General features: G+C 33.2%; 1 protein-coding gene across 1 annotated transcript in view; it reads right to left on the reverse strand.

Annotated features, from left to right (window-relative positions):
* The window catches only part of SMCHD1 (structural maintenance of chromosomes flexible hinge domain containing 1), a 123,967-nt gene that overhangs the window by 11,432 nt on the left and 84,580 nt on the right, over nt 1-27,955 (reverse strand). Inside the window, exons 31-45 of the mRNA XM_004683766.2 lie at nt 27,317-27,396; nt 26,932-27,089; nt 25,366-25,481; nt 23,915-23,979; nt 21,867-21,954; nt 21,183-21,314; nt 20,411-20,563; nt 16,302-16,428; nt 16,036-16,155; nt 14,900-14,985; nt 14,183-14,305; nt 10,564-10,754; nt 8,853-8,962; nt 8,621-8,691; nt 3,295-3,466 (exon numbers count right to left, since the gene is read on the reverse strand). Of these exons, the coding sequence (XP_004683823.1) occupies nt 3,295-3,466; nt 8,621-8,691; nt 8,853-8,962; nt 10,564-10,754; nt 14,183-14,305; nt 14,900-14,985; nt 16,036-16,155; nt 16,302-16,428; nt 20,411-20,563; nt 21,183-21,314; nt 21,867-21,954; nt 23,915-23,979; nt 25,366-25,481; nt 26,932-27,089; nt 27,317-27,396 (1,792 nt within the window). The remainder of the gene's footprint in view (nt 1-3,294; nt 3,467-8,620; nt 8,692-8,852; nt 8,963-10,563; nt 10,755-14,182; nt 14,306-14,899; nt 14,986-16,035; nt 16,156-16,301; nt 16,429-20,410; nt 20,564-21,182; nt 21,315-21,866; nt 21,955-23,914; nt 23,980-25,365; nt 25,482-26,931; nt 27,090-27,316; nt 27,397-27,955) is intronic.

The raw sequence follows: 27,955 nt of genomic DNA on the forward strand, positions 1-27,955 counted from the left end.
AAAAAAAAAAAAAAAGATGTGGTACATATACACAATGGAATATTACTCAGCAACCCAAAACAAACAAACAAACAAACAAACAAACAAACAAACAAACAAACAAACAAACAAACACATGTCTTTTGCAGCAACATGGATGGAATTGGAAAAGATCATGCTTAGTGAAACAAGCCAGAAAGAAAAGGAAAAATACCGGATGGTTTCTCTCTTAGCAGGAATATAAGGGAACAGGCGAGAAAATAATGATAATGATGAACAGCTATATACCAGAGGCATTTTGTTGGGGGTAGAGTGGGGAATGGGATCAAAAACAGTGTGGGGGAAGAAAATGCACTGGACTATAGTGATGGCACATGGGTGATTTGGGGATGCCCAAGGGGATTGCAACTGAGATGGTAAAATGCACAAAATGATGTAAAATATACTATTTTATATATATATATATATGTATGTATGTGTGTGTGTGTATATATATATATAAAGTCTTTACTAACTCAAAATATTTTTTGCTATTTAATTCTGTTTATAAAAAATTGATAATACTATGGAAATAGCAACATACTTAATAAAACTAGTTCACTTAAATATATGGATTACATTTCAATGTATCATACAGATCAACATATCTTAATATATTATACTTAATATAGTTTAGTTTTTCTGTAATCTGCTTTTTTCCCTTGATTTTTAAAGGTTGTTTTCTATTTTTCATAGTATATGTATAATGACTTTGTCTACCATAGGTTACATTTTCTTCCCTCGGCCTGTCATTGGTTTTTCCATTTGCATAAAAAAAAATATTTAGCTAACACTAGTTTACAACAATGGATGTGACCTACTAATTATTATATATATTTTTAATGCAGTACCATTATTTCACATCCTTGTTAAATGTTTTCACAATACAGGATTATTCCCTTCATGTGTGGTTACTGCAGTTTTCCCATCACCAAAGCACCCATATTCCTTCACCACTAACAGTGGATATGATTTAGGGGTATGAGTACACAACTGTATCTTGGTATTTTAAAATGTTACATAACTTCAAAATAGTATAATAAGAGTATATTTTCTTTTCTCACTTCTTCTAGTAGATCATGTCAAAAAGCTATTCACTCCTCATGGTGGGTCCTTTGTTTTAGACAGAGTAACCAGGGACATTCTCTCTGAAGGTGTGCCATTACAGAACTAAAGAGAAAAGCAGCAAGTGATGTATATATCTAGGGCAAAACCATTGAGGATAAAGGGAACATTAAAATAAACTATTCCATTCCATATTAAATTCTCTTCTTTCCTTCTTTTTTTTCTTTTTAAAGATTTATTTATTCATACAGAGCTGGGGTACAGGCCAGAGATGCAGAGGGTGAGAGGATTCACCAGAGACAGAGTGGGGAGCAGAACAGGCAGATCGATGAAGTACACTGCTGAGGGGAGCAGTGGGCGGGTCAGGAGAGGTCTGCTGCGCCATGTGGTCACCTCCGGGGCAGGCGGGGATTGAACTCATGCAGAAGTGGCTTAAGCTTCTTAGTGCTGTGCTTTAACCCGCTACGCCACCAGGGAGGGCCAAAAATTCTCTTTCTATGTAAGCATGTCAAGAACTTCCTGAACATAGCTAGAGTGGTAACCTTTGTTTTCTTTTCTGTACTATTTTCAGAAAGAGGATTGTTTCATAAGATGAGCTGGCTAGTCCCCATATTTATCTATATTCTACCACAATTTATATTTAAAATTTACTAACAATAAACCTACAGGTGGATGAAAGAATAAAGATGTGTCATGTGTACAAACTGGAATATTAGTTATAAAAAAAGAAGAAAATCTTGCCATTTCTGACTACAAACAGATGAAATTAGAATGTATTATACTAAGTAACCTAGAGAAAAACAAATATCTGATGATTTTATACATACTTGGAATATTAAACAACAACACAATACAATTAAACAAAAGAACAACAGTTACAAAACTACAGATACAGAAGGGACTGGTGGTTACCAAGACAGGACTGGGATGTGGACAAAATGGGTAAAAGGGATCAATTTTTTGGTGATGGATTAGAAACTAGATTTCTGGTGGTGAGCATAATGCATACAGATTGAAATTATACTGTAATTTTTATAAAAGTTATGCTTTAAGAGAGGTGGTTAGGCAGTGACTAGAAGAAGGCATAAGAAGTTTTTTTGTGCTATTAATGTTTTACTTCTAAAACACAGAGACAGTGTTCATTGTGTGAAAATAGATCAAGCTCTTTATAAAATGTGTATTTTTAACACAAAAGTTAGCAAAGGTGATACATTCATTTAATAAACTGTGTACCTAGAGCACATTATGCTAAGTGAAATTAAGTCAGTCACAGAGGACAATTACTGTATAGTTACAATTACATGAGTTGCCTAGAGCAGTCAAATTCATAGAAAGAAATCTTGGTGACCCCTAGGGGCTTTGGGGTAAAGGGGAAAAGTTGCTGAATAGAGAGTTTCCGTTTTACAAACTGGTAACAATTCTGGAGATTGGCTACACAACAATATAAATGTATTTAAGACTGAACTGTATATAAACATGGTTAAGACTGTAAACTGTTCATTTTTATGTTACCATTCTGTTTTTGAAATTCAGATAAATGATAATTGCATTTTATTGCACTTCAAATGATAAGCCAGATACAAATCTACAAATCAGAAAATTTTGTTACCCAGTGATTCCATAAACCAGTAGTTTAAAGAAATTATTGCATTTAACAATTAGTTTTAAAAAATTAACACTAAACATTTTGCTAGAAAACTAGATGTATCTGGGGACTCAAGAGTATTAGAAAGATATAAAATTAAAGCAAAGCAGTGGTGAGGTAATGGTCTGTAGAGGAATTCTATAAAGTATATGTACTTCAAGAGTACAGATGAGACAATTATATTGACTATCAAAAATAAGGGAATTTAAATTATAAAAGGGGAGAGAGAGAACACATATCATACACTTCTAAAACACTCTCAGTTGTATTCAAGATGGTTACCAATTTTGATATTAAAACAAGTACTACAATTTTTTGATAATACACTGATTATTTCAACAAGGACAGTATCTTCTTAATTTTAAGACAGAAGAACTAACATATGAGGGTAAAATCTAATTCCTACATAATTTGAAACTTCCTTATATAAGAAAAACATTTGTATTAGACTTCAAACATTTTATTATTTACCTGTTAATTTTCATGTTAGAATCTCAATATACAAGTTTCAAATAAAGGTATAAAATAAAATAAATAATTGTTATTTAAATATTTATTCAACCTACCTATTTGCTCCCCTAAGATCAGGCACTGTTTTGGTACTGGAGCTCCAAATACCATTCCCCGAAGTTTATCCATTGGAGGGGCTTTATTCTGAAGGCCCCCAAACTTTCCATTACTTCGAATACGATCTCCATCTCTGGTCAGCAGTGTAGGACAGTGTGTAATTTTAACAACCTATTGTAAATAAATGGGCATTAATTAGTGAAACTACAAAATCTATTTCAAGTGTTATAAAAGAGGGGAATCATTTAAGGGTTCTGAGATTAGAAATGACAGGATCATGGTAGTATTTTCCAAGATTAACAAATTACTTAAGTATAAGATAAACCTGGGGGAAAATACCTGAAGAAGGGAAATTAATTCTTAAGTGTTAGCCTAATTCAGTACAGTGACATTGCACATAGAAACTGGCAGTTTGATAAGAATAGGGAAGAAAGAGGGACTAGTCAGACAGCTTCTGCCTGTCAAACCTATGGCAGGATCAAGTGAGCATCATATGCTCAGTTTCCCTTGTTCACTTAAGTTTCTGGATGACCAAGGATAGCAAAATAAGATTAGAGAGTAATTCAAGTGTTCAAGGAGAATTAATAAAACCTAAGTCATAGAGAGGGAAGTACAAAGTGTTATTTGAGAATTAAATTTGTTAGAGAAGTGAAAGAATAAAAGAAAAATCTTGGATTCAGTACTGATGACCTTTATCAATGTTCTTTCAAAAAAGGGCCATGAAACATACAAAAAATAAAATGCCGGACTTCATTGGTAAGCAGAAAATGGAATTTGAATGTGGTATTTTCACTACCTTCTCGCTTGGCCCCCAACACACACGGCTAATAATGGGAAAGTTATGGAAAAAGAATCTTTTCGTACTCATCTGCTCTGGACAGTCCTTTTCAAAGGAAATGTAAAAGCCTTATAAAGTTTAACACTCTGCATGACTTAAATTCTACTTCTAAGAACTTACTTTGAAAAAATAATCACAGATGAGACAATGTATAATGAAACACTGCTTTATTAGTAAAAAAGTATGACACGCCTCAATGAGTTACATAATAATGGAAAATTCACATATGAAGCAGAACACATGTGTTGAGAAATCACTGGAGAACATTATAATTTACAACATGTAAAGATACCTAATTTAACCTAATCTTGGGAGTTAAGTCAGAGACTTGGAGTTTCTGAATTTTAAAACAGAATTTTTAGTATCTTATTTTTATAAAAATAAAAAAATAGAATTTGTTTTTAAATGCAAAAGTAGTGACACGAAAAAAGACAATCATGGGCCCTCCCTGGTGGCGCAGCGGGTTAAAGCACAGCACAAAGAAGCTTAAGCCACTTCCTCAAGAGTTCGATCCTTGCCTGCCCCGGAGCAGATCCACATGGCAGCACACCTCTCCTGACCCGCCCGCTGCTCCCCTCAGCAGTGTACTTCTTCTATCTGCCTGTTCTACACCCCACTGTCTCTGGTGAACCCTCTCACCCTCCGCATCTCTGGCCTGTACTCAGTTCTGTACAAATAAACAAATCTTTAAAAAAAAAAAAAAAACTTCTTAAAAGACAATCATGGCTAATATTCCTTTAATAATTCTTTAATTATATTTACCTACTAAATTGGATACTTCAAAATTTTTTCACAAAATGGCAGTAAGATGAGATTTTTTTTTGTTAAGATGCGATTTTGAAGAAAACCTGTGGTGGATTTTTTTTTTTAATGAAATGGGACTTTTAATAAAACAAATAATCACACCATACTGTCTTCAGTTTTGTTGTGAATTTTGTATGTTTTCCAAAACAATGAATGTGGAATTCATGTACAATCTATCCATTTATTAGGATTTATTTAGATGATATTTTAAAGGCTATCATATTATACATTGTGTATAACATATTATAACACAACTCAAAACTACAGACTTGTTTAATGTATTGTTAACAGCCTGATAATATGGGAGATGATTTCCATACGTCTGGAGGAAAGGCTAGTTCGTATCCCTTTATATTCTATATTCTGCAAATTCTATTAGTACTACTAGTATTCTGTAAATACTACTTTCAAGGACAGTTTTTTTTTTTAAGATTATTTATTTATGCATACAGAACTGGGGTACAGGCCAGAGGTGCAGGGGTGGTGAGAGGATTCACCAGAGACAAGGTGGAGAGCAGAACAGGCAGATCAACTGCTGAGGGGAGCAGCTGGCGGGTTAGGAGAGGTCTGCCATGCCATGTGAATCACCTCTGGGGCAGGGATCTAACTCATGCTGAAGTGGCTTTAGCTTCTTAGTGCTGTGCTTTAACCCGCTGCACCGCCACGGAGGGCCTCAAGGAGAGTTTTTCAATTCTCAAAGTATCCTTTAATTTTATGATTTTTACTTAAGCACTCTATTAGGACAAAAAAGGTCATGAGAGCTTCTGCAGATTTGGTGTGTGAACATCAGTTCTGCAGCTCTGGGTAATACCCATTCCTACCTGCTATCAGGACAGGAAAAGGGTAGAAGAAGCAAAGAGGGGCTGATAAATAGCATCAAGAACGAAGCGAGAGAAAATTTAAAGAGCTAGGAAAACTTATGCTAACCGACAGAATGGTGTCTTCAAAAAGTCTCTGTCATTAGGTTTTTCAAATGTTGCCACTGACCCTTTTCTTCCCTCATTTTGGCATTCAGATTAAACTTTTTAAAAAAAAAAATTTATTTATTTATGCATACAGAGCTGGGGTACAAGCCACAGGTGCAGGGGATTCACCAGAGACAGAGTGGGGAGCAGAACAGGCAGACTAACCAAGTACACTGCTGAGGGGAGCAGTGGGTGGGTCAGGAGAGGTCTGCCATGTCATGTGGGTCACCTCCGGAGCTGGGCATCGAACTCATGCTGAAGTAGCTTTAGCTTCTTAGTGCTGTGTTTTAACCTGCTACGCCACCAGGGAGGGTCCAGATTAAACTTTTGAGATGTTACATTCTATCTCCCTTTGCTCTTAATGTCTTTCCCTTACATTCCTTCTCTCTGGGCTGCATTCTGAGTAGTTTTTCTGACATATTCCAATACAGTAATTTTCTCTTGAGCTGTTAAAAATGTCCAGTGAGTAGTTAATATTTATTATGTCTTATTTTTAGATACTCTATTTGAGTTCTTTAAGTCAACTAGTTCTTTTCTCATTTTAAATACTATTGTTTCTTAAACTATAGAAACATATTTCAAAAATATTTGTTCCTATGTTCAAAATGAAAATTATTTCATTTCTAAGCTAAGCTCCTTCAGAGATAATGTGTTTCTAGCAATCTTATAACTAATTAGACTGATATCCAATCTAGCACCATAATGAAACCAAATGCTAATCTTTTTTTTCCCCTTCCAAATGCTAATCTTAAGGTTTTTATTTTTTTATTTATGTGTACAAGAACTGGGATTTAGGCCAGTGGCGTTGGGTGTAAGAGGATTCACCAGAAAGAGTGGGTAGCAGAAAGGTGGGTTTACTAAAACACTGCAGAGGGGAGCAGTGGGGAAGACAGGGGAGGTCTGCTGCACCACATGGTCAGCTCCCAGGGCAGGGATGGAACTCATGTTGCAGATAGTATGGTAGTGTTGAAACTTTAACCCCTGCACCACCAGGGAAGCCCTTACCTTGAGGTCTTTAACCCAGTCATGTATCATAAACAGAGACTGCAAACAGATTGGGGTGGGGGCTAGGCATGCCAATTTGTATTGAAGAATTCCCTAGGAAACCCATTTATTTATTTATTTTTTCTTTTCCTTTTCTACTTAGTGTCTAAGTGAAGTTTCTATCTTGACTTAGAAACTTTACTTTGTTGCAGTTCATTAAGATACATATCTTAGTGATATGATCAGTCAGATATAGTGTTGTAAAATAGTTTTTGGCTCACATCTACCAGCCTCTTCTGTCTTTCTAAACTTCCTAATCCATCTTTCACCACCCCAGTTCAAGCAGTCAACTTTGCAACTTGCTAACACTATTGGATAAAGGCCCAGAATGATGAGAACTAATACACTGTTATTTAAAGCTATTAACTGTTGGAGTATTTATTAGGTAACAAAAGACAGCTGAAATACTCATACTACCAAACTGCCCTCCAAAAGTGTTATTGGCTGAATTTTGTCCCTCAAAATCCATACAATAAAATCCTAAGAATGTGACATTATTTGAAAATAGGGTGCTTATAGAGGTAACCAAGTTAAAATGAGATTATAAGGTTGGGCCCTGATCGAAGGGGTGGTATCCTTAGACAAAGTTATGCATAGATGTGAACAGATACACATGCTCTATTTCACCTATAAACCAAGGAGAAGGGCCTGGAACAGAACCCTCAGAAAGAACTGATCCTGCCCATACCTTGACTTTTTTAAGTCTCCGGAACCGAAAATAAATATCTACTGTTTAAGTGACCAGACCTTTGGTAGGTACTCTATAGCAGCCCCAACTAGTAAACAAGAGTCACGCCAAATTACATTTCTATCAGCATTACATGAGCATATCTTTTCCATACTGTCATTAATAATGAATACAACTCTGAGTTTTAAAAACAAGCTCATAGCCCCCACAACATGTCTCATTTTAATTTCTACCGAGTTCCATTATTTTATGTATTTTAACCAACTTTATATTGTTTTTTTTTGTTTGTTTTCTGTAAGACTTATTTATACACACAGAACTGGGCTAGAGGCCAGATATGTGAGTGGTGAGAGGGGTTACCAGAGATAAAGTAGGGAGCAGAACAGAACAACTGACAAAGTACACTGCTGAAGGGAGCAGCTGGCAGGTCAGGAGAGGTCTTCCGTGCTATGTGGGTCAGCTCCCCAGCTGGGGATCGAAGCTGCATTGCAGAGTGGTTGCAATAGCTTCACAGTGCTGTGCTTCAACCTGTTGTGCCACCAGGGAGGGCCACTTTATATTGTTTTAAAATTTGTGAGGCTTAAATTGGATTTGATAAGGTGAGCTATTTGCATATGTAAAATAAAATGAAATTTCTAATGTACTAAATTTTAAAAATACTTATTAAAATTAGACATACAGGGCCCACCCTGGTAGCGCAGTGGGTTAAAGCACAGCACTAAGAAGACAAAATCACTTTAGCATGAGTTTCATCCCCGCTCCGGAGGTGATCCACATGGTGCGGCAGACCTCTCCTGACCCACCCACTACTCTCCTTAGCAGTGTTCATCAGTTCTGCCTGTTCTGCTCCCTACTCTGTCTCTGATGAATCTTCTCACCCCCCGACACCTCTGGCCTGTACTCCAGTTCTGTATGCATAAATAAATAAATCTTTAAAAAAAAATTAGACATACAAATTTAAAAAGAATTCAAATTCAAATGCTTACCTCTTTTCTATAATGATTTGCAGCATCCAGGTTATCCAAAATAATGGTGTCTCCTAACAGCATACCAAATACTAAAAAATTCAATAATCAAATTGAAAAATTAAAAATTACACATTAAGAAAACTATCACTTTTAAACCAAATAAGAACATAAATCTCTGTATTAGAAATTTATGTGTCTGGATAACAAATGTAACATGTATATAAAATAAAGTCATCACAATGTCCATTACCTGTTTCACAATGTTCTACATTATCTGGAAACGTTAACAAATCTCGGGCAAAGACTGGATCTCCAATGGGTTTAAAATATAATTTTCCATTTCGGTAATGAGGTAGAGGTCTGAAAGAAAAAATTTCAAAACGTGTTAAACAAATACATAAAAATTACAAATACATAAGTAAAAAATACAAAAAACCCTAAGAATATATTGTGTATCGTGTGATCATTTAATCAATTCCCATCCACAAGTGGCATATCCCTAAATATAGCTTTAGAAATGAAAAAATTCACCATATAAACTATCTGCTTGGTTTATCTGTTACTTCCTCAGTTTTGTAATGCTGCTTTGTTTGATAGGAAAGGAGAAGGCAGCCCTTAAAGCCAGCCGTAAATGAGGATGCCAATGATATGACTGTTTCACATGGAGTACTGCAATGGATGAGGGAAGGGAAAAAGCCAAAGACTGACACACGTGAGGGAGGGTAATAAGCTCAGTGCCCTGGCTCCCTATCCTTCCCACTCAGTGTATGGTATGGAATGAGCAACTGAAGTCCCAAGGTAATAACAGAATTGGTGGGATACTGGGGTCTTTCCCTTCCAATACTAGAGTTTTCCTAAATCTTCAAGGTAGGAGTGCTGGGACTGGAAGGGAATGGGGTGGGGACATCTAGCTACAGGAATTCATTAACTCAATTAAGAGTAAGAGACCCTATCAAGGAAAGGATAACCAGTTTTTAGAGCAAGAATTAGTTGTAGCAAATTTGTATTTTCCAAAAGTCAAGATTCTTAAGTTGGTCTTCTGAAAAGCCTTCCAAAGGGAAATTATTCTCACAAAAATTATCAACACAAAAATTGTGATATAACAGGATTTCTCCTATGTTGCTTTAAAATGACTGCTGACTAGAAATATAACGGACCAGGCGAGAAAATAAGAATAATAATGAACAGCTACATACCAGAGACATTTTATGGGGGTGGAGTGGGGAATGGGATCAAAGACAGTGGGGGTAGTGTAATGCACTGGATTATGGTGATAGCACATGGGTGATATGGTGATGGGAAGCCCACAGGGATAACAACTGAGATGAAAAAATGCACAGAATGATGTAAAAATAATAATTAAAAAAAAAAAGACTGCTAACTAACAGCAGAGTAGGAAATTTTAGAAGTAAGCAGGTGAATTCAATTTTTAGTTGCATCCTTAATTTACTTTTACATTATAAAGTGAAATGTTAGTTTAATGACCCAGCTGACTCTTAATATGAATTCCATTCTTCAGGTCCTATTCCTATCCATCTCTAGGCCTTGTAAAGCTTTGTTTAGTAATATGGAAAACTATTGGTCAACAGTCTGTCATAAATTTTCATATTTTTTGGTTATTATTTCCTTGTAATGTTTTAAGGTAAATTAAAAAAAAAAGTCAGAGATTCTCTCTACCTAAATAGTGCCTGTTTGTTTTCATAGGACACGAATAAGACAAAAGATAACATCCTGTTACAAAGGACAAAATTTTGCTTTGAGTGTGTGTGTGTGCATGAATGATACTTACAAATAAGTCAAACACAGCCAGCATATATGATCAAATATATTACAATACTGATCTTAGTAAAATATGCACATTTCTGACAAAGACAAAAATAATGTAGGTAACTGAAGTTTTTATGTTGATAAAAAATAGAAAATATATTTCAAAATAATAATTAATTTTGCTTTTGTCTAACCTTTTCCAATCTGGAAGAGTCTTCTTATAAATAGAATCAAGGGGCAACACTTGCTGACGACCTTGGGTTTCATCATAGATACGACGTGCAGCATCAGTGGTTAGGGTGACCACACAATCCATGTCACTTGCCAGATGCCAAGAAATAACCATTGCAGCTCTATCATCTTCAATTTGTGCTAGGTGTGCAATCTATAACCCATTGAAAAAAAAAAATAAGCAAAATCTATTAAGCATATGAAAGTTTGATATGAAATAATTTTTAAAAGCCCAATTCTAAACTGCCAAATACTTTTCTGAAACATTCATATGAATTTAAAAAAAATCTTCAAGCTGTAAAAACTTACTGATTTGAATATATTAAGCTGTCTATTTTGTTATTAAATTTTGGGAAAACTGTTTCACAGATAAAGTCTAGCAAATTATGCAAATGAACAAATAAAAATATAGAACGTTATCAGCAATTTAATAATATATTTTTTTCCACATCTGATAAAAATAATCATAAAATATGTATACAAGTTTTAAGATACAAATCAAACAATTATATATTATACCCTTCTATTTTTTTTTTTTTTAAAGATTTATTTATTTATACAGAACCAGGTACAGGCCAGAGATGCAGAGGGTGAGAAGATTCACCAGAGACAGAGTGGGGAGCAGAACAGGCAGATCGGTAAGTACACTGCTGAGGGGAGCAGAGGTCCGCCACGCCATGTGGATCTCCTCCCGGGCAGGCGGGGATCGAACTCATGCGGAAGTGGCCTTAAGCTTCTCAGTGCAGTGCTTCAACCTGCTGCGCCACCAGGGAGGTCCCTTAAGTTATGTTTTACTTTAATACTATAGTATTTATTTCACAAGAATTTTTTCTTATAAGAATTAGTGTAAATACTTTCCTATTTACAAATACTTTAAGTCACAAGCATTCTTGCTCAATGTTCAATAAGGGCGGAATTTTGCTGTCATTTAAGAAACTCATTCATTCCATTGGTACGGCTACATCTACCCATTTTTTAATTTGATCTGGATGTAAAAACCTGCCCAGGCAATAAAAATGCACGTCACTGTTAAAAATACGATAATATCTCTTTATATTTCAATTATCTAGAAATTAGTGGGAGAAAAGTAAGAAAAGAGACATGCAGAGCAACTATGTTACACATAAATAAAGAGGAAAAATATGCAAATCAAATTACATGACCCTCTTTCCATACTAACAAGTGTAGGGACACTAGCCCATTTTGTGGCAGCTCATAAACAGCCTCATTTTATTATTGGGCTAATTGTTTCTAAATGAAGATATGGCTGAAGCTCTCATTAGACTCCATAACATTATACTTTCTCCTTAAACTTTCAGGAGTACAAAGTATATTCAGTTGTTTTTCCTCCACGAAGTCAAAAATTTAAGGCTTTCTAAAATATGCATTGTTCTTTTTTAAATTGTGTACAATATTCAATGTTTGGTTCCTTCAACTTTTAACTATGTTTACAGCTTTTCTGAATGTATATTACCCCTTTTCATGGACATTATTTCCTCAGTCAGGGACGGGAGATAGATGACATTTAAAGAAAAGGAGTACTAACTGATGTGATATTAAACTTTTCAGAGTAGAAGGAAAGACTAAAATATCCAAGTTAATTTAAAAGAGGTATTCTTTCCTTTCTTTCTTTCTTTCTTAAAAGATTTATTTATGCTTATAAAAAGCTGGGATGCAGACCAGAGATGCGGAGGTAGGGGTGATGGTGAGAGCATTCACCAGAGAAAAGAGTAGGGAGCAGAACAGGCAGATTGCTGAGGGAAGCAGCAGGAGAGACAGGAGAGGTCTACTTCTCCATGTGGGTTAGCTCTCTAGTTGGGGATCTAAATTGAGCTGCATTGGCTGCTGATAAGTTTCATAGTGCTGTGGCTTAACCTACTACACCACCAGGGAGACCCCAAACTTAAGTATTATTGAAGTTAAAAATATTGTAAGATCTCGGTGAAATCTTTACTACTCTCCTACTATATTTCACATGATTATTTTAGAGTTAGGGTAGAAGTTTTTAGAAAAGAAATACAGCAAACAGATTAAGCAGGATTTTGAAGGGTTGGACATTTATCCTCTGGTTAGAAGAGAGTTTCTACTTCTGAGAGGACAGAGGAGAAACTATATGAAATGAAATTTTAAAGGTTTCCCTCCTATTTTCAAAAACATGATGAGAAATATTTGGATGGAAGAGCTTAAAATACATCTGAAGACCTGTCAGCTAATTACAGATATCTGTAACCTTCAAATCACAGGACTACTTATTTAAATAAGTAAGTTTTGAGAATTAACAATTTAACGTATGTTTTCCAAATTATGAATTTACATTCTTAATTTTTCAATTTTAATATCTGGGGTTTATATAACAGCATAATATGATTTCAGTAGTAAACACTGCTATATGCTTTTAGATTAACCACTGCCTGCTATTTTCAATGAATAGCTTGCTTGTGCTGTTAGGGAATGGTTCACCAAGAAAAAAAAACTACATGGACTTTGTAATCAGAGAGACTTTGATTTTATCTAATTTTGCCATTTGTTGCATCTTGACAAGTATTTACATGAGAAAATCTCAATTTCCTCACAAAAACTAAAAATACTGTAAAAAGCTCAAGTAGTTGTGAAAGCAGAATGAGCACAGACAATAGAGAACAGGGAGTAACAGCAGACTTTGGGGTCAGAGCAGATGCTTTGAGAATGGCTCTGTCACTTGCTTTCTTAAGTGATCTTGAGCATTTTTTTTTAGAGATTTATTTTATTTATTCATACAGAACTGGGGTACAGGCCAGAAGCTCAGGGGTGGTGAGAGGCCTCATCAGAGACAGGGTGGGGAGCAGAACAGGCAGATCTACAAAGTACACTGCTGAGGGGAGCAGAGGGCGGGTCAGGAGAGGTCTGCCATGCCATGTGATCACCTTGAACTCATGCGGAAGTGGCTTTAGCTTCTCAGTGCTGTGCTTTAACCCACTGAGCCACCAGGGAGAGCCATCCTTGAGCATTTTTAAACTTTCTGTACCTCAGTTTCAGTTTTAATTTTGAAATGGAGGTAAAAGCAGAAAGCTGAGATGGATGCATATTAAATGGAAAATTTTAACAAATAATAGAGATAATAAGTAGAGATAATAAAGGAGGGAAAGAATATAAGAAGAATGGCATCTTTCCCTTAGCAGTAAATAAGGTTTTGTTTACCAATTTTTCTGAAGTCCTAGAAACACCCCAGAGTGTGTTTTAACATTAGATTCAGAACTCAGAAAAACTCCTATCTTTCTCTTTGTTATTTTACCGATGTTTCAGTCACATGTAAAGGTTTTGGCTACCTATAAAGCCAGATAAACACAAAAGCATCTCTAAGCAGACAAGAAGACTTGAACAAAAACCTGTTTCTTTCACAGCCCTCAACAGTCAGAAGAATTAATTAGATTAATTATGGATTTTGGTTTTAAATTGTACCAAATCCAATTATGCCAATTAGAGAAAATAATTTATTGGAAGAAATTATAAAATACAAAGTAAGTAACATTTTAATTATAACGTCACCTTCAACAAAACAAGATAAAATGTACTGCCTCTTAAAAGGATAAAACATTTACAAACCTTTCCCAAAACATCTCCACTGCCTTTAGTATAGTTAGGGAGAGTACATGCTCTTCTAGGTTTTTTCTTTAGTTCTTCCTGTTCTGACATCTTTCTTTTCAAAAGTGTTTCAATGTGTGGTATCTATAATTTATAAAGAAAAATCAACAAGATCAATTACTCTCACACCAGGAAGACCATAATGATAGAGAAAAAAATCAACTATTTGGACAATGTAAGAGCATACAGTTAATAAGTACTTTAAAAGGAATCTGGTTATTTTGGTTAAAAATAATTAAATTACTTTAAAAGAACAAGATTATAGTAATGTAAAGCTTTTGCCTCATTGCATTTTTTTATCCTTATTAAGAAATACATACCTATAATACTTTTCTTCCAGACTGAATTACACACATACAAGAACTTTGAAAAATCTATTCTGTTACTTTTTTCATGTTCTTTGCCACCGATTAGTTATTATTTACACAACTTTTTCAATACAGTTCTCAAGTTGGTATATTATTTAATTGCACTTATTGATATCATTACATTAGAAATACAAATTGAATTTCTTTAAAATTTGTTAGCCCCTTTTAATGTCTGGAAAGCAAGTATACTATAATCCATGTATGTCTTGGTATCCCCAAAACAAAAGTGCTTAAAACTTTCCTAATAAAACATGGTTAAAAACAGTATAGATTAGAACTTTATGGGGGAAAAAAAAAGTCTGGAACTTACCTGTTGTGCTGTGGGAATGTCTATATTATGTGTTTTTAGTTCATTTCGCAGCTGAGCCTCTTTTAATTTTGCTTCTTCGACTTGGCCTAAAATTATAAACAAATAGAGCCCCCAAAAAGAGTTTTGGAAAAATATTTTCAATCCTTTTTGTCTTTTTCTACTTAACAATGCTAAAACAAAAAAGACTAAGGACTACTATAGAAATTCCAAATTAAACTAAAAATATCTAAAATTAAGGTTTAGATCTAATATACAAAGAAAAGAGAAACAAAATTAGCATGGTTAAAAGAGATATAACTTTGCGCTGCAAACTCCAAGTGAACTTAGATAAGTTAGTCCTAATCCATCTGACTTTACATAATTTATACATAACTGCGTAAGGCTTTCCTAAATATGAAGTTATACAGACAACTTCTGTGCTACAAATGATGTATAACCTAATCTACTTAATTTCTTTTATCCTTTAAATATCCATGGCTCCAAGTAGATACATGAAAGTGAGTTCTTTGGTAAAAGCTTTCATATTTTGTTGGTTAACAGATGTAAAATTTAACTATGTAATTAATATGAAACAAAAAGCCACAGCAAAAATATCTGACGAACAGAAGAGATAATAAAGAACAGCACAGCTAATATATTAGCAACATATGAACATTACTAAAATTGCAGTAAATATTTTAAATACTGATTTAAAAACTTCCATATTTTATTATCGGTATTATGCTGCCTTGTGATACTTGTATGGGTTGATAAATTATAGATATTTTAAGTAAAATACATACACTACACATCTGCGCTTAAGTCATACTAAAAATTAAATCGCACACTACTCCCTCAGTGATACTACCATCTGGTATCATTTGCCAGAAACCAGAGCTAAATATAAACATTAAGTAAAAAGCTTTAAGTTTCAGGTTCATATATATAGCAAAAAACTTCAGATTAAGGTAAGCAGTATTTAAAATGAAGGGATATTTCATCTTAAGATCAAATGACAATATAAACTATCACAGCTACTTTTCTGAAGTGTTCTGCAGTTTACCAGCGTTCCAGGAAAAGTAGACATATTTGTCTCTCATAATGTCACCATTCTCCAAAGCATAAATTTTATTACTTTTGAATACAAAATGACTTACATTTCATTTCATCAACAAGCTGCTTGCTGGCTTCAAATAAACTTCTATACATAATAATAGACTTAGATAACTGGTCTTTTTCTTTTGTAAGTGCTGCCATTTGTTGCTGCTTCTTAACATCTAAGAAAAAACATTCAGATGATTTAACTTTAAAACTCTGATTATTCCAAAATATACTATATAACATGATTAGACAGTAAGCAAAAACAAGTTTATCTAGAGTACCACAAACATTAGAATTGAATATTCGTTTCTTAGAAACTTACCATTGTAAAACATAAATTGTAGAATATACGGTTCTAATGTTCTTGATAAAGCTGGGAGCCGAGGCTCAAATATAATAAAATATTCAGTACTATCCCTTCCAGGACTGTTTTCTGACAGCACTAGACTCTGTATAAAGAAAAGAGAAGGAAGAAAAAGCAAGATTTAAAAATCTCTCACTATACTCTGCTTTCAAAAAAATAATTTCTAAAGACAGAAGACACTGATTTATCCTTAATATTTATGAAATACTCTTATTAAAAGATGAGCAGTACCACTGGAAATACCTTTAGTATTGATCTGAAAAACTAATGAGCCTAAAATAAAAAACTTACACAAAACTTAAGCATAATGGTAAATTATAAGAAAAAGTACCTTTTCCTTCAGCCCCCAAATTATCAAGTCACTGATACCTTAACCTGCTTAAAATCTTCTTAATTTCAACCTTCAAGTTGAAGCTGTGTGAAACAGCCGATAGTGTGAAAGTCATAAAAACATTTATAAAGAAATGCCCAAAGCCCAATGCTGAGTTTTAAGTTACAGTGTTACCATGGAAGTAGAACCACCAGTCCCAGGTGACAGAACAAGAGGTCATGAAAAGCTCTAAAGATTTGGTTTTGCTTTTTAATTGTATTTTCTTCATTAATGTAAATAGATAAAAAAAACTTCTGATGTACTTAAAAACCAGAGAATTTAAGTAGTAAATAATGCAAATACAAAGATTAATATCCTAAGTGATTTTTCAGAATTCTAAAGGAATTTCAATAGATGCTGTGTATATTTTTCAGATTACAAAATACAATTCACAGATGGAGTAATAGAAATTTAAAAATTTAAATCAATAGTACATTATAAAACAATTCACAAAATAAATTATAGTTAACAATTTTTTCCCAAAGAATACAGAATACAAAGCCCACCAATAAAACAATCTCCAACCCAGCTTCTGAAAGCTGCTACATGACGATAAACACATAAAAACAACTACTGTTTGAATTATAACAAGATAACATACATTTTATACTTCAATGTTTTTAGCCCTCAATATGATTTAATCATTAACTGATTAAAGGAATGTGTAGGTACCATTTTTAAAAATTATGTTTAGATAAACTACACAATACCCTTTGAGTGATGAAATATTTAACTTCAAATTAGTATTTATGCTATAGCAAAGGAAATGCCTTTTAATACTTTTTTTGTTGTTCTCTAGACAATGAGAAATATAATGACTAATTAAAACAATTATTTTAATAGGTAGTATCAAGTTTCTCTTCAAAATGGCTGTCAACTTATCCCTTTAACCATTAGTGAATATAAATATTTAGTTCCCTTGATGCTGGCAAATACAAACTAATCATTATTGTTTTAACTAACATAGTCCTGATTAGTAATCAGGTCACATTTCTTATTGGTCATTCATGCTTTCATTTTCATTAACTCATACTTCAGCAAGTAATTTTTTTTACCTACACGGTCTTTTTCTTATTTATTTTGGGAAGTTCTTGATGAGGTCTTAAAATAATGTTTAATGTTAATCCTCTACCATGCAACAATGTGAATATACAAATATGAAATGATAAATATAGCAACATTTTTACCTAATTTATCTTTAAATGTTTTTCCATTTTTATTATGGAATTATGTGATTTCCATAGTCATTGTTCACTCTCAACAATTATCAGCATACTGTCACTGTCTTTGTGATACACTTATGACACGATAATTGTGTTTTGTAATGAAGTAAAAATTATTTTTCCTGTAAGTCTTGACTAAGTAGGACTTTAAGTTTTGTAATTTGTAATCTCTGATGCACATTTTAACAAGAAAAAAAGGGCATTGTATGATAACAGGAATGAAGGGAATGAGAAAAGTTGAACCCAGGTATAGAGAGGTTTGAACGAATATGAGGCACTGACAAGTACACAGTAGAATGAAACTTAAGGCACCTATTTCAGAAATTTCCAGATCAAGTAGGTAAATAATGTAAAGAATGTGAGTAACACAGTTAACACACTTGAGTAGTTATAAATTAAGAGTATATCTTTAAAAAAAAAATACATGTTCTTTTCACATAAATATTAAACATTTACAAATGCAGGTTGTGCTTTGAGCCAGTGTTTCCATAAATGTCTTTAATGATAAGAATCACCTGCTTGTTACAAATTAAATTCCACAAACTCCTTGTCCCAGACCTACTAAATCAACATGGATCAGGAGTGAAATCCTCTGCTTACCCAGTGTTAGGAATCTCTCGGGGGAAAGGCACATGCAACATGAAACTTAAATTCTATATGCAACTACATGGGAATAGCTTAAGTCACCATCTTAACTTTAGAAGGTTATAGAGCAGGACTAGCACCTTTAAATGCCTACCGGAAGGCCAAGGCAACAACATAGCTAAAAAGGATATATATAGGCAAAGTGATCTAAATGTATTCTTGCAACAAAATACTTTGTAAGTGCACTATGTCTTCCCCTTTCTTCGCTGTTCAACATGTAGCTACCTTTACCTAATTTGTGTTAGGGAACAAGAAAATTTCACTTTGCTTTCCACTATAATAAAAATAAAGAACATGTGTGAATATAAGTAGCATCTGATACTTGTTCTTAATATCAAAAGGGCAACGAGAAGACATGGTATGAATACAAGTGGCTGGGAAATCCTGCTCCCATAAGAGAAATTTGACCTAGTACTGCCATGTCTTCAGATTTTTCTAAGGAATTCAGAAGTACAGATCTATACAAAAATTCTAGAAATTTAATACTGGAAACTAATTAAAATTTTAGTGGTCTAATGGTAGGTCATTCCTATACTGACAAGTCTCCTTTTATCGGATAAGAGCAAACTGACAAGCTTCCCGATTATAATCCTAATGTTATTAAAATGTTATATTAGCACTGGATTAGATATAAACAATGACAACAACAACAACAACAACAAAGTGGTAACATTTAAATTTATTGATACAGGAAGAATTATTCAATAAATGATACCCAAAATTCAGTTAACAAATTTCAAAAGTTAAAAAAAAAAAAAACCCAGGGCCCTCCCTGGTGGCGCAGTGGGTTAAAGAACAGCACTAAGAAGCTAAAGCCACTTCTGCATGAGTTCGATTCCCGCCTGCCCCGGAGGAGACCACATGGAGAGGCAGAGCTCTCCTGGCCCGCCCGCTGCTCCCCTCAGCTTTGTACTTCACTGATCTGCCTGTTCTACTCCCCACTCTGTCTCTGGTGAAGCCTCTCGCTGCCCATGAGCCTCTGGCCTGTATGCACAAATAAATAAATCTTAAAAAAAAAAATAAAATAAAGCTTAAAAAAAAAAATCTGGATGGTTATCACTAATATGAATAATCACTGTCACCTCTGAAAGGTGAATATAGTGATTATTTCTGAAGTTCTTGTACCATGTATTTTTTTTTTTAAAGATTTATTTCCTTATTTATATATACATAACCTGGGGTGCAAGCAAGAGATCTGGGAGGTGAGAGGATTCACCAGAGACAGAGTGGGGAGCAGAACAGGTATATCTATTGAAACATACTGCTGAGGGGAACAGCAGGCAAGATGGTCCGGCATCCAATCCATGCTGCCAGAGGCCTATGACAGCCTATAGTGCTGAGACTTTAACCTCTGTGTCAGCAGGAGGCCTTCTATTTTTTAGACAAGTAAAACTATTTCCATTTTCAGGAACAAAATAAGTAACGATGATAAAACATTACTATATTTTTTAGATATGCATATGTTTTACCTGGGGTAAGTTCTATTTTGCTTCTCTTCACAGAATGCTGGGTGTTAAATGAAATGTAAATATATTATCACTGAAGCTAAAAATAATGAGAATCAGAAAAAGCAGTCGTAGAGAAAAAGAGGGTCTTGTTAATCATAATGATCCTGGGTTCATTCATAAAATATTTCAGCTGACTTCTAATTTAATGCTTTAATTAAAAAACAGCGTCATAGCTACACATACAAAAAAGAAAACTATTGAAATATTGTGGTTTATACTATTAAATATAGCAACCCCCTTATTTACAACTGTAAATGATACCCTGGTATCTAACAAATGACCAAAAAAAAAAAAAAAAAAGAAAAAAGAAAAAAAAAATACCGTTATTTCAGCTGAGCCTTTCACAAAAGGAAATTCAAGTGTTCTAACTTTCCCAATGAAAAGTGGAGTATCTGTGTCTTCCTCGTTAGAACCTTTGATGGTAGCTATTACAGTGCCAACTAAATCAATTCCAGTCTGATTGTTGTAGTCATCCTTGAAGTAAATAAGGTGAAATAATGAATTAAAATAAGGTTAGATCCAGAGAAGGGCATGTACAAATAAATATAAAATCGATTAATGAGGCCCCCAATATTAAAATATAACAGATATTTTAGTCCAAGGATATAATTTAATTCTCAAGCTAGTATCCCAACAGTAAAACTTTCTGTATAGGTGAAATACCAGCACTAAATTTTACATGCTTATGCTGTTTAACCTCCAGGTAATCAGAAGCTCTTAGGAGCTCATTATGATCAGTTGTTATAGTAGGTATCTTTAATACTGTTACCTTTTTCTGTACCCTCTGTGAAATGGTCATTGAGAAATGAACTTACTTCATACAACATACATGGGAAAGGGAATACAGGTAATTAGCATAACTTCTCATTTTTTAGGCAGTTTTACTTAGTATATATAGATTTATTTTGTGTACACTATACAATTTCTATTTGCATTTAAATACAAAATGCTTATAAATATTTCATTTATATGCACAAATTTGCCCTATAACCAAATAATCAAGATGTGATTCTACATTAACTATTTTATATGCTTAAACTAGAAATTATTTTTCTTGCTACCTTTTGTCAGTTTGGAAGTAAACAAACATTACCGTGATATGAAGATGTAAATCTCTGACCAAGGTCCTGCTAGCAACTGAGCGAACATTTGAAACAGCTGGTGTAGCTGGCTGAATTTCAGGAACTAACTTCATAGGTTGATTAGGTAAAACATCAACTATAATCTTAAACAAAGGAAGCATGCTGATTAGCACAAAGTAATGACTTAGCATTTAACAGTAAGAGATAAAACAGAACATTCTAAATTAAATGAAACATTACCTTCTAAAATGTATTTCCATTCATCTTTTTAAAAAAGATGTACCAGATTAATTTTTCAAAGTACCCTCTAACAACTTCACAGACCACATATGAACAGCAGGTAATTAAAAACAATTTAGTATATTAACAATATTGAATGGGGGTATAAAGCATGTTAAAATTAAACTAGAACCTGAATGTTACTAATTTAAGAATTTCACATATATTTATAGGAGCTACCACTCCACTGATCTACATCATGTTTACTAATTGAGTCTTTGATATCATATATATATCTCAGAGAGATATGTAATTTATGTATCAGATCATATTAGTCAACATGTTTAAGAATATTCTTTTCTAATATTCCTTAAAATTGTATTTATACTTTATACCTAGTAACTAATTTACTTTAATACAAAACATTTCATTCCATAATCAAGTGAGAAAATGTAAAGCTAAGAGAATAAGCAAACCTGTTCACTGTTAAGAATATTTGCTTTATCCATCATAAAACTAAACTGGATACAATATGTCCCCACTTTGTTAGGAATCGCTTTATCCCTAAATTAGAAAGAAAGAAAAAGATTATTGAAAACTTGTAAATAAAGGGGTAAAGGAATTCATAGCTTAAACATTTTTATTTCTGATAAAAGGGAAATAAGAGAATTACCATTACTACATTCACCTATATTTAACAAATATTCCTTGCAATATTAAATATTCAGTTTAATCCCAGGTCCTTCTAACCTGAGCAGAAAATGTCCAGAAATCAGGGTCAGGACAGGGAAAAGGTTTAGTGGGATCATAAAGTTGATAAAGCAATAAACAAAAGTTGTGAATTTCATATCAAGTTAATTTTGCTTCATCTCCATATCATAAACTTCCACTCAATTTTATATTTCAAAATTAAAGAATATCTTTATGTTTTTATGATGCTGTGTTTTTTATGCAAGTATTATCAAATATTTTATTTCATACATATAAAAATTTGCTTTGATTTAATTAAACGTTACAGAAATCAAAGTATAAGAGACACTTACTTGCTTGTTTTGGTCACAGTTAACCACAAAGAAAGTAGAAATGATAGTCAATGGCATAATGGGCCTGATATGTGCAATTTGGTTCATGATCTCTAAGGTGGCTTTTACAGGTCATTAATATTCTCAAATTATTGCAATACATAATAATAACAACAACAACAACAATAATAATAATTAAACCAAAGGCTTATCTGAATTGAAAATATAGGACTATAATATATACAAAACCTTGGAGAAAATTACTTAACCTTTTCCTGTATTCTTTGAGAGGATAATTCTTAGCAAAGTTTTAGTAACAACTAAGACTTATACTTCTAAAAGGCCAAAAACCTTCTTCATAAAGACAACTATATTAAAAAAAAGACTTGAGAGATCTAAGTTTCATTTAAGGCTGCTTGTTCCTGGAAGCATATCATAATAATAGAAGTAGACCTAAAAAAGACAGGCTCCAAGGAAAACACAAGTTTGAGTCATCGAAATTTCCTGAACTGGACAGACTACTAGTGTGTTCAAGACAACTGACAAGAGAGAATGATGTGAATTTATTTGGATAAATATAACATTTTAGAACTCAAGTTGTTTCTATAAATATTCATAAATAAAATATACCATTAAAAACAAAACAAACCCCAGTTACATGAAGAAGCAAAAGAACTAGAATGAATACCAATGGAAGAGACAATCAAAACACAATGCAAGACACTCTAGACAGTATTTTAATAAACTGTAAGACTACTACTCAGGTAATGAAAGGCAGTACTGAGAATTTCAACAGAGACTGGACATTAAACAAAATGAACTAAACAGAACAGAAATCGATAATTCAAAGATGGATTTAACGGACAAGTAGGTACTACTGAATAGAAATCGGTTAATAGTTCAAAAGATAGCCTCTAAAATGAAGACAAAAGAATGGCAAATAAAAAGGGTAAGACACAGAGAATACTAAAGAGACTATTGCTAGAAGAAAAGGGAAAAAAAGGACATAGAAGCAGCATTTGCTGAATTAAGTGGTGATAATTTTTCAAAAGTGAACAAAGATGACAAAATCTGTGAAAACCAAGCAGGATAAACTGAGTAGTCCATGGAAAGGCAGATCACAATAAAATTCGAAGTAACCAAGTAAGAGGGAAAATTACTTTTCAAGATAACAATTGACAGTTAACTTCCTAACAGAAATAATGGTATATTGGTTAGTGTGAAAGTGCTAGAGAGAAATTGCATCTTAGAATATCACATTCAGAAAAAAAATCCTTCAAGAATGGTGGAGGAATAAAAATATTTTCAGGTAAAAAGAAAAGCTTACACACAAGCAAAATATATTTTCTCAAAATCTTTCCTGCTAAAAAATTAAGATACTGTCATTTTACATTCAATTATAAATTATTTTTCCCTAGATGAGTCAGTGAATAATGCCATGGCTAATTCACTTTGTGTTGGTATATATGTATGTATATATCAAGAAGTAATGAGAGAAATACCTGAAGTAAAAGCAGCCATCTTCCTTGTCATTATCTTTTATTTTATTACAACTAAATGTTTCTGCCTAGAAGGGGAAGTAGAAGAGAAGGGGAGAGTGAAAAACAACATTTAACATGGTATATTTAGGATGAAAACTTTTAATATCTTCCCCAAATGTGAATACAGATCATTATCTGGATTTACAAACACTCTTCTATCTTTACAATGAGTGCAAGAAACAATAGCGAGACTAGTGGAAAGGCATACCTTTATTAAAGGGTACACAAAAGATCTACATGTTGGTGACATAGCTTTAAGGTAAAGCAGTTTGATGGGACTAATGTTATAAATGAAAGTAGGTAGTTCTTTAAAACATGATTAAAATAAACCACACATCTTGAAAGACATTACTAAATCGGAAACCCGTGATATAGTTTAAGACTTGGTTTCTAATTAGATTTACTTTTCATTTAAAATGAATCCAGCGTGGATTTAAAATAAGCCCAAAATGGTAGCCAACAACTACATGCGGCTACATGTTGAAATATGGTGATCCAAATCAACATGTGGTGTAAGTGTAAAATATGTAACAAATTTTGAAGAGACTTAGTAAGATTTTAAAAATGCAAAATCTCATTAACAAATTTAAATATTAGGTATAGGCTGAATGATAATTTTTATATATATCTTAGGTTAAACTACAATAAAATTAATTTTGCCTTTTAAAAATTTTTAATTGGCTATTAGAAAATTTTAAGTATCTGGGCTCTCCCTGGTGGTGCGACAGACTAAAGCATCGCATTACGAAGCTCTCCAAAGCCACTGTAGCACAAGTTCAATTCCTGGCCAGGGAGCTGACCCACATGGTGCAGCAGAACTCTTCTGGCCCAGCTGCTGCTCCCCTGACCAGTGTATCCTGTCAATCTGCCTGTTCTGCTCCCCACTCTGTCCTTGGTGAATCCTCTCACCACCCCTGCACCTCTGGCCTGTATCCCAGTTCTGTATGCATAAATAAATAAATTAAAAAGAAAAGAAAAGAAAATTTTAAGTATCATAAGTATCATGTGGTTTGTACTATACAATTTGGACTATATACTGGTTATCATCCACAAGCTGCTCTTACTATTCTACCTTCCTTCTTAACCTTGTCATCTATGAATCATCTCTTCATCTCCTTTGCTCTTAGTGATAAGTGTTTTTTTTTTTTGCTTGTGTTATTGTCCCTGAGACAAGATAATTTTAAAGTGTAAAATATCTTAGAAGTTTAAGAAAATTACAAAGTAATTTTCAGCAATCAATACACTCTTTTCAGCAATCATACTTAATTTTGAAGAATATGCTCTGGTTATTTTTTAAAGCCAAAGTGGGTTAATTTTTAGTTCTCCAGTATGTACACAATGCATTTTCACATTAAATTTTAAGTTACATGTAAAAGCTATTTTTAACTTCTAAAGTGCTTTAAATGACTCACATTTGCTGGTGGACACTTTCCACTGTTAGACAGCTTCCACATTTTCATGGAAATACGTGCTGGATTAATATTTTTAATGATACTGTCATCTTCAGAAATAACAGTAATCAGAAAATCTGTCAGTGAACATTAAAATAATTATTTTCTTTCATGTTCAACTAATGGAGTTGGTTAAACATGCATGTCTTAAATTGTACATCTTGTTTCAGTGTTAATAAAATTCTGATGAAGTCAATAAAATTTCTTTAATAAGCCATTCCCCAACAATTTGTCCGTAAAACTTACTAATCATGACACCAATTCTCAAGTGCTAATCGCCCCTCAAAAATCTAACAAATAATTTTTGCTATTCCTTGTCCTATTTTTATAGTCTGTCATGTGCTAAGTTCTATAGAATGCAAGACCAAACAACTTATTAGACAACTTAGAACTAGTTCAACTGGTTCCAAGTCCATTTGTCTTATGTATTCCAAAATGTTTACTTTCATGATTTTTCAGTATAATAACTATTATTACATACAATATTCTCTTTATCGTTGTCATCTGTAACATTCATTTGCACTTGTAATGATTTTAAAATAGGTGTTATCTCCCCAAACAGATTTAAATCTGAGTAAAAGCTACTATTACATAAATGTAGCTCAGATATTAAAAATTGTTTTGTTTTCTGGTCCCTTAGCTGTGGTAACAGGGACAGTGGAAATTTCATTCATACATGCTGTCATTAATTAGATGAGAAGGCATTTGGCTACCTTAAGTCACAGCTACTTGTATCATTTACCTGTGCTTTATTGTATTTCTTCACTTTGATATTCAGTGCACTGGTCAGAGATCACACCTTACCTGACATGGGCCTTCACAATACTGTTACTTATTGAATCTAAACTTTTTTGTCTGTTTCTTTCACTGCTTTTAGGAAATAATCCATTAAAGAAAACAGAAGTATTTTCAATAAACACTTTTTTCTAGTGACTTGGCACCTGTCAATCTATATATACTTAAGTTATCTGCTTACTTGATTGTATCCTATACTATACTGAACTCAATGAAAGCTATCATATCCATCATTGGGGCTTAAAACCTCGTGTAGTTAGTTTATGGATGCAGCAGGTATTTAGTAAATATTTCTTATTTCTTATCTTTAACAATGAATTCTTCTGTGTTGCATTTCCATCCAAAAAAAATTTCAAAAAACCTGGTTCTGTTTTCTTTAAGATAATATCCCAACATACTTGCAAGAGCATAATCCTACAGTTTCTCCATTCAACAGTTTGTATTTCTTTTGCAGAAATTTCACAATTCAGTGAATGAACAAACACAAACTGAAACACTTCAGGCTATCAGTTTCTATGTGAACTTTCAGTTCATTCTTGACTGTTAAAGAAATACAGTATGTGAGGGGTGGGGGGAAGAAGACAGCTCAGCCAAATGTACTTTCTTTGCCATTTAAATTGCTATTATATATTTGCTCTTTTACCACCTTGAACACCTAGAATAAAAAATTTATTCCATTAACATAAATAACAAGTTATCATTACAAATTCATTTTAACTATTAAATACTCACCAGTGAAAACATCCCCTGCTAAAAAGGAAGCATCTTTGTCATATTTAACATTGAGATGAATAGGTTTTTCAGGATCCGGAAGAATCATTAACTTAATTACAGGTCCATCTATATTATTCTTGTTATAGGTGGCTCTAACCTGCATAGTATGTTCTCCTCTAACAAGGAAAATAAAAAGGGATTAAGATTCAAATTACGTTAATAATAACCTAAAATTTCTGAGAAAATTTATACAAAGATTAACTCATTTAGGAAATGTCTCAACTCCTATTCATTTCCAATTTCTGACAAACATTACACAGAAAGTTAATTATTACATTTAATTAATCAAACAATAAGAAAAATCATCTATAATACTAATAACTATAAAATTTTTGGTTCTTACCTAGGGGCATAAACAATAAATACTCCCAAATTAGCCTTGCCCCTTTCATCTGTTTTGTGCTGTTGATTTGAAGAAGTGAGCTAAAAAAACATAAAAAAACAATTAGAAAATTCTAGAGATCAAATTCTTTTCCTATATTACTATTTAAGTTATATCTCCACACACTTCTAAAAGACTTAAAATTTCCTAATTTGAGCTAGTTGAAATAATAAATATGTAACCACATAACCTAAAGGATAATAACCTTGACCAACTAAACTAGAAGGTAGTATCTTTGTTGTCAAGGTGAAAAAAATCTGTGTTCACTGTTTCAAGTACACTGATAAATGAAATTCAGTTAAATAAACACTGAAGATATATTTCAAAACTAAGATATGTAGAGGCTAGGAATGGGGCTGTAGGAGATATAAATATAAATGTATACTAATGTCACGGCATCATACTCACACATCTATCGTTACTTCATCTTTATATTTAGTCAGATTTGCTTCTTAAAGCTTTGCTGCAATACTATCTTTATAATGACAATGAAACTTTATTTTCAAGCAATTAAGGAGCACTGCCATATTAATCACTGGTTAGAAGTGTTTCAGATTTTTGTAAAAGCTTCTCTAAAACTAGAATCACAAGCATATGATT

The sequence above is a fragment of the Condylura cristata genome, unplaced genomic scaffold, assembly GCF_000260355.1.
Source record: "Condylura cristata isolate star-nosed mole 26May11 unplaced genomic scaffold, ConCri1.0 scaffold00016, whole genome shotgun sequence".
In the NCBI taxonomy this organism is placed as follows: domain Eukaryota; kingdom Metazoa; phylum Chordata; class Mammalia; order Eulipotyphla; family Talpidae; genus Condylura; species Condylura cristata.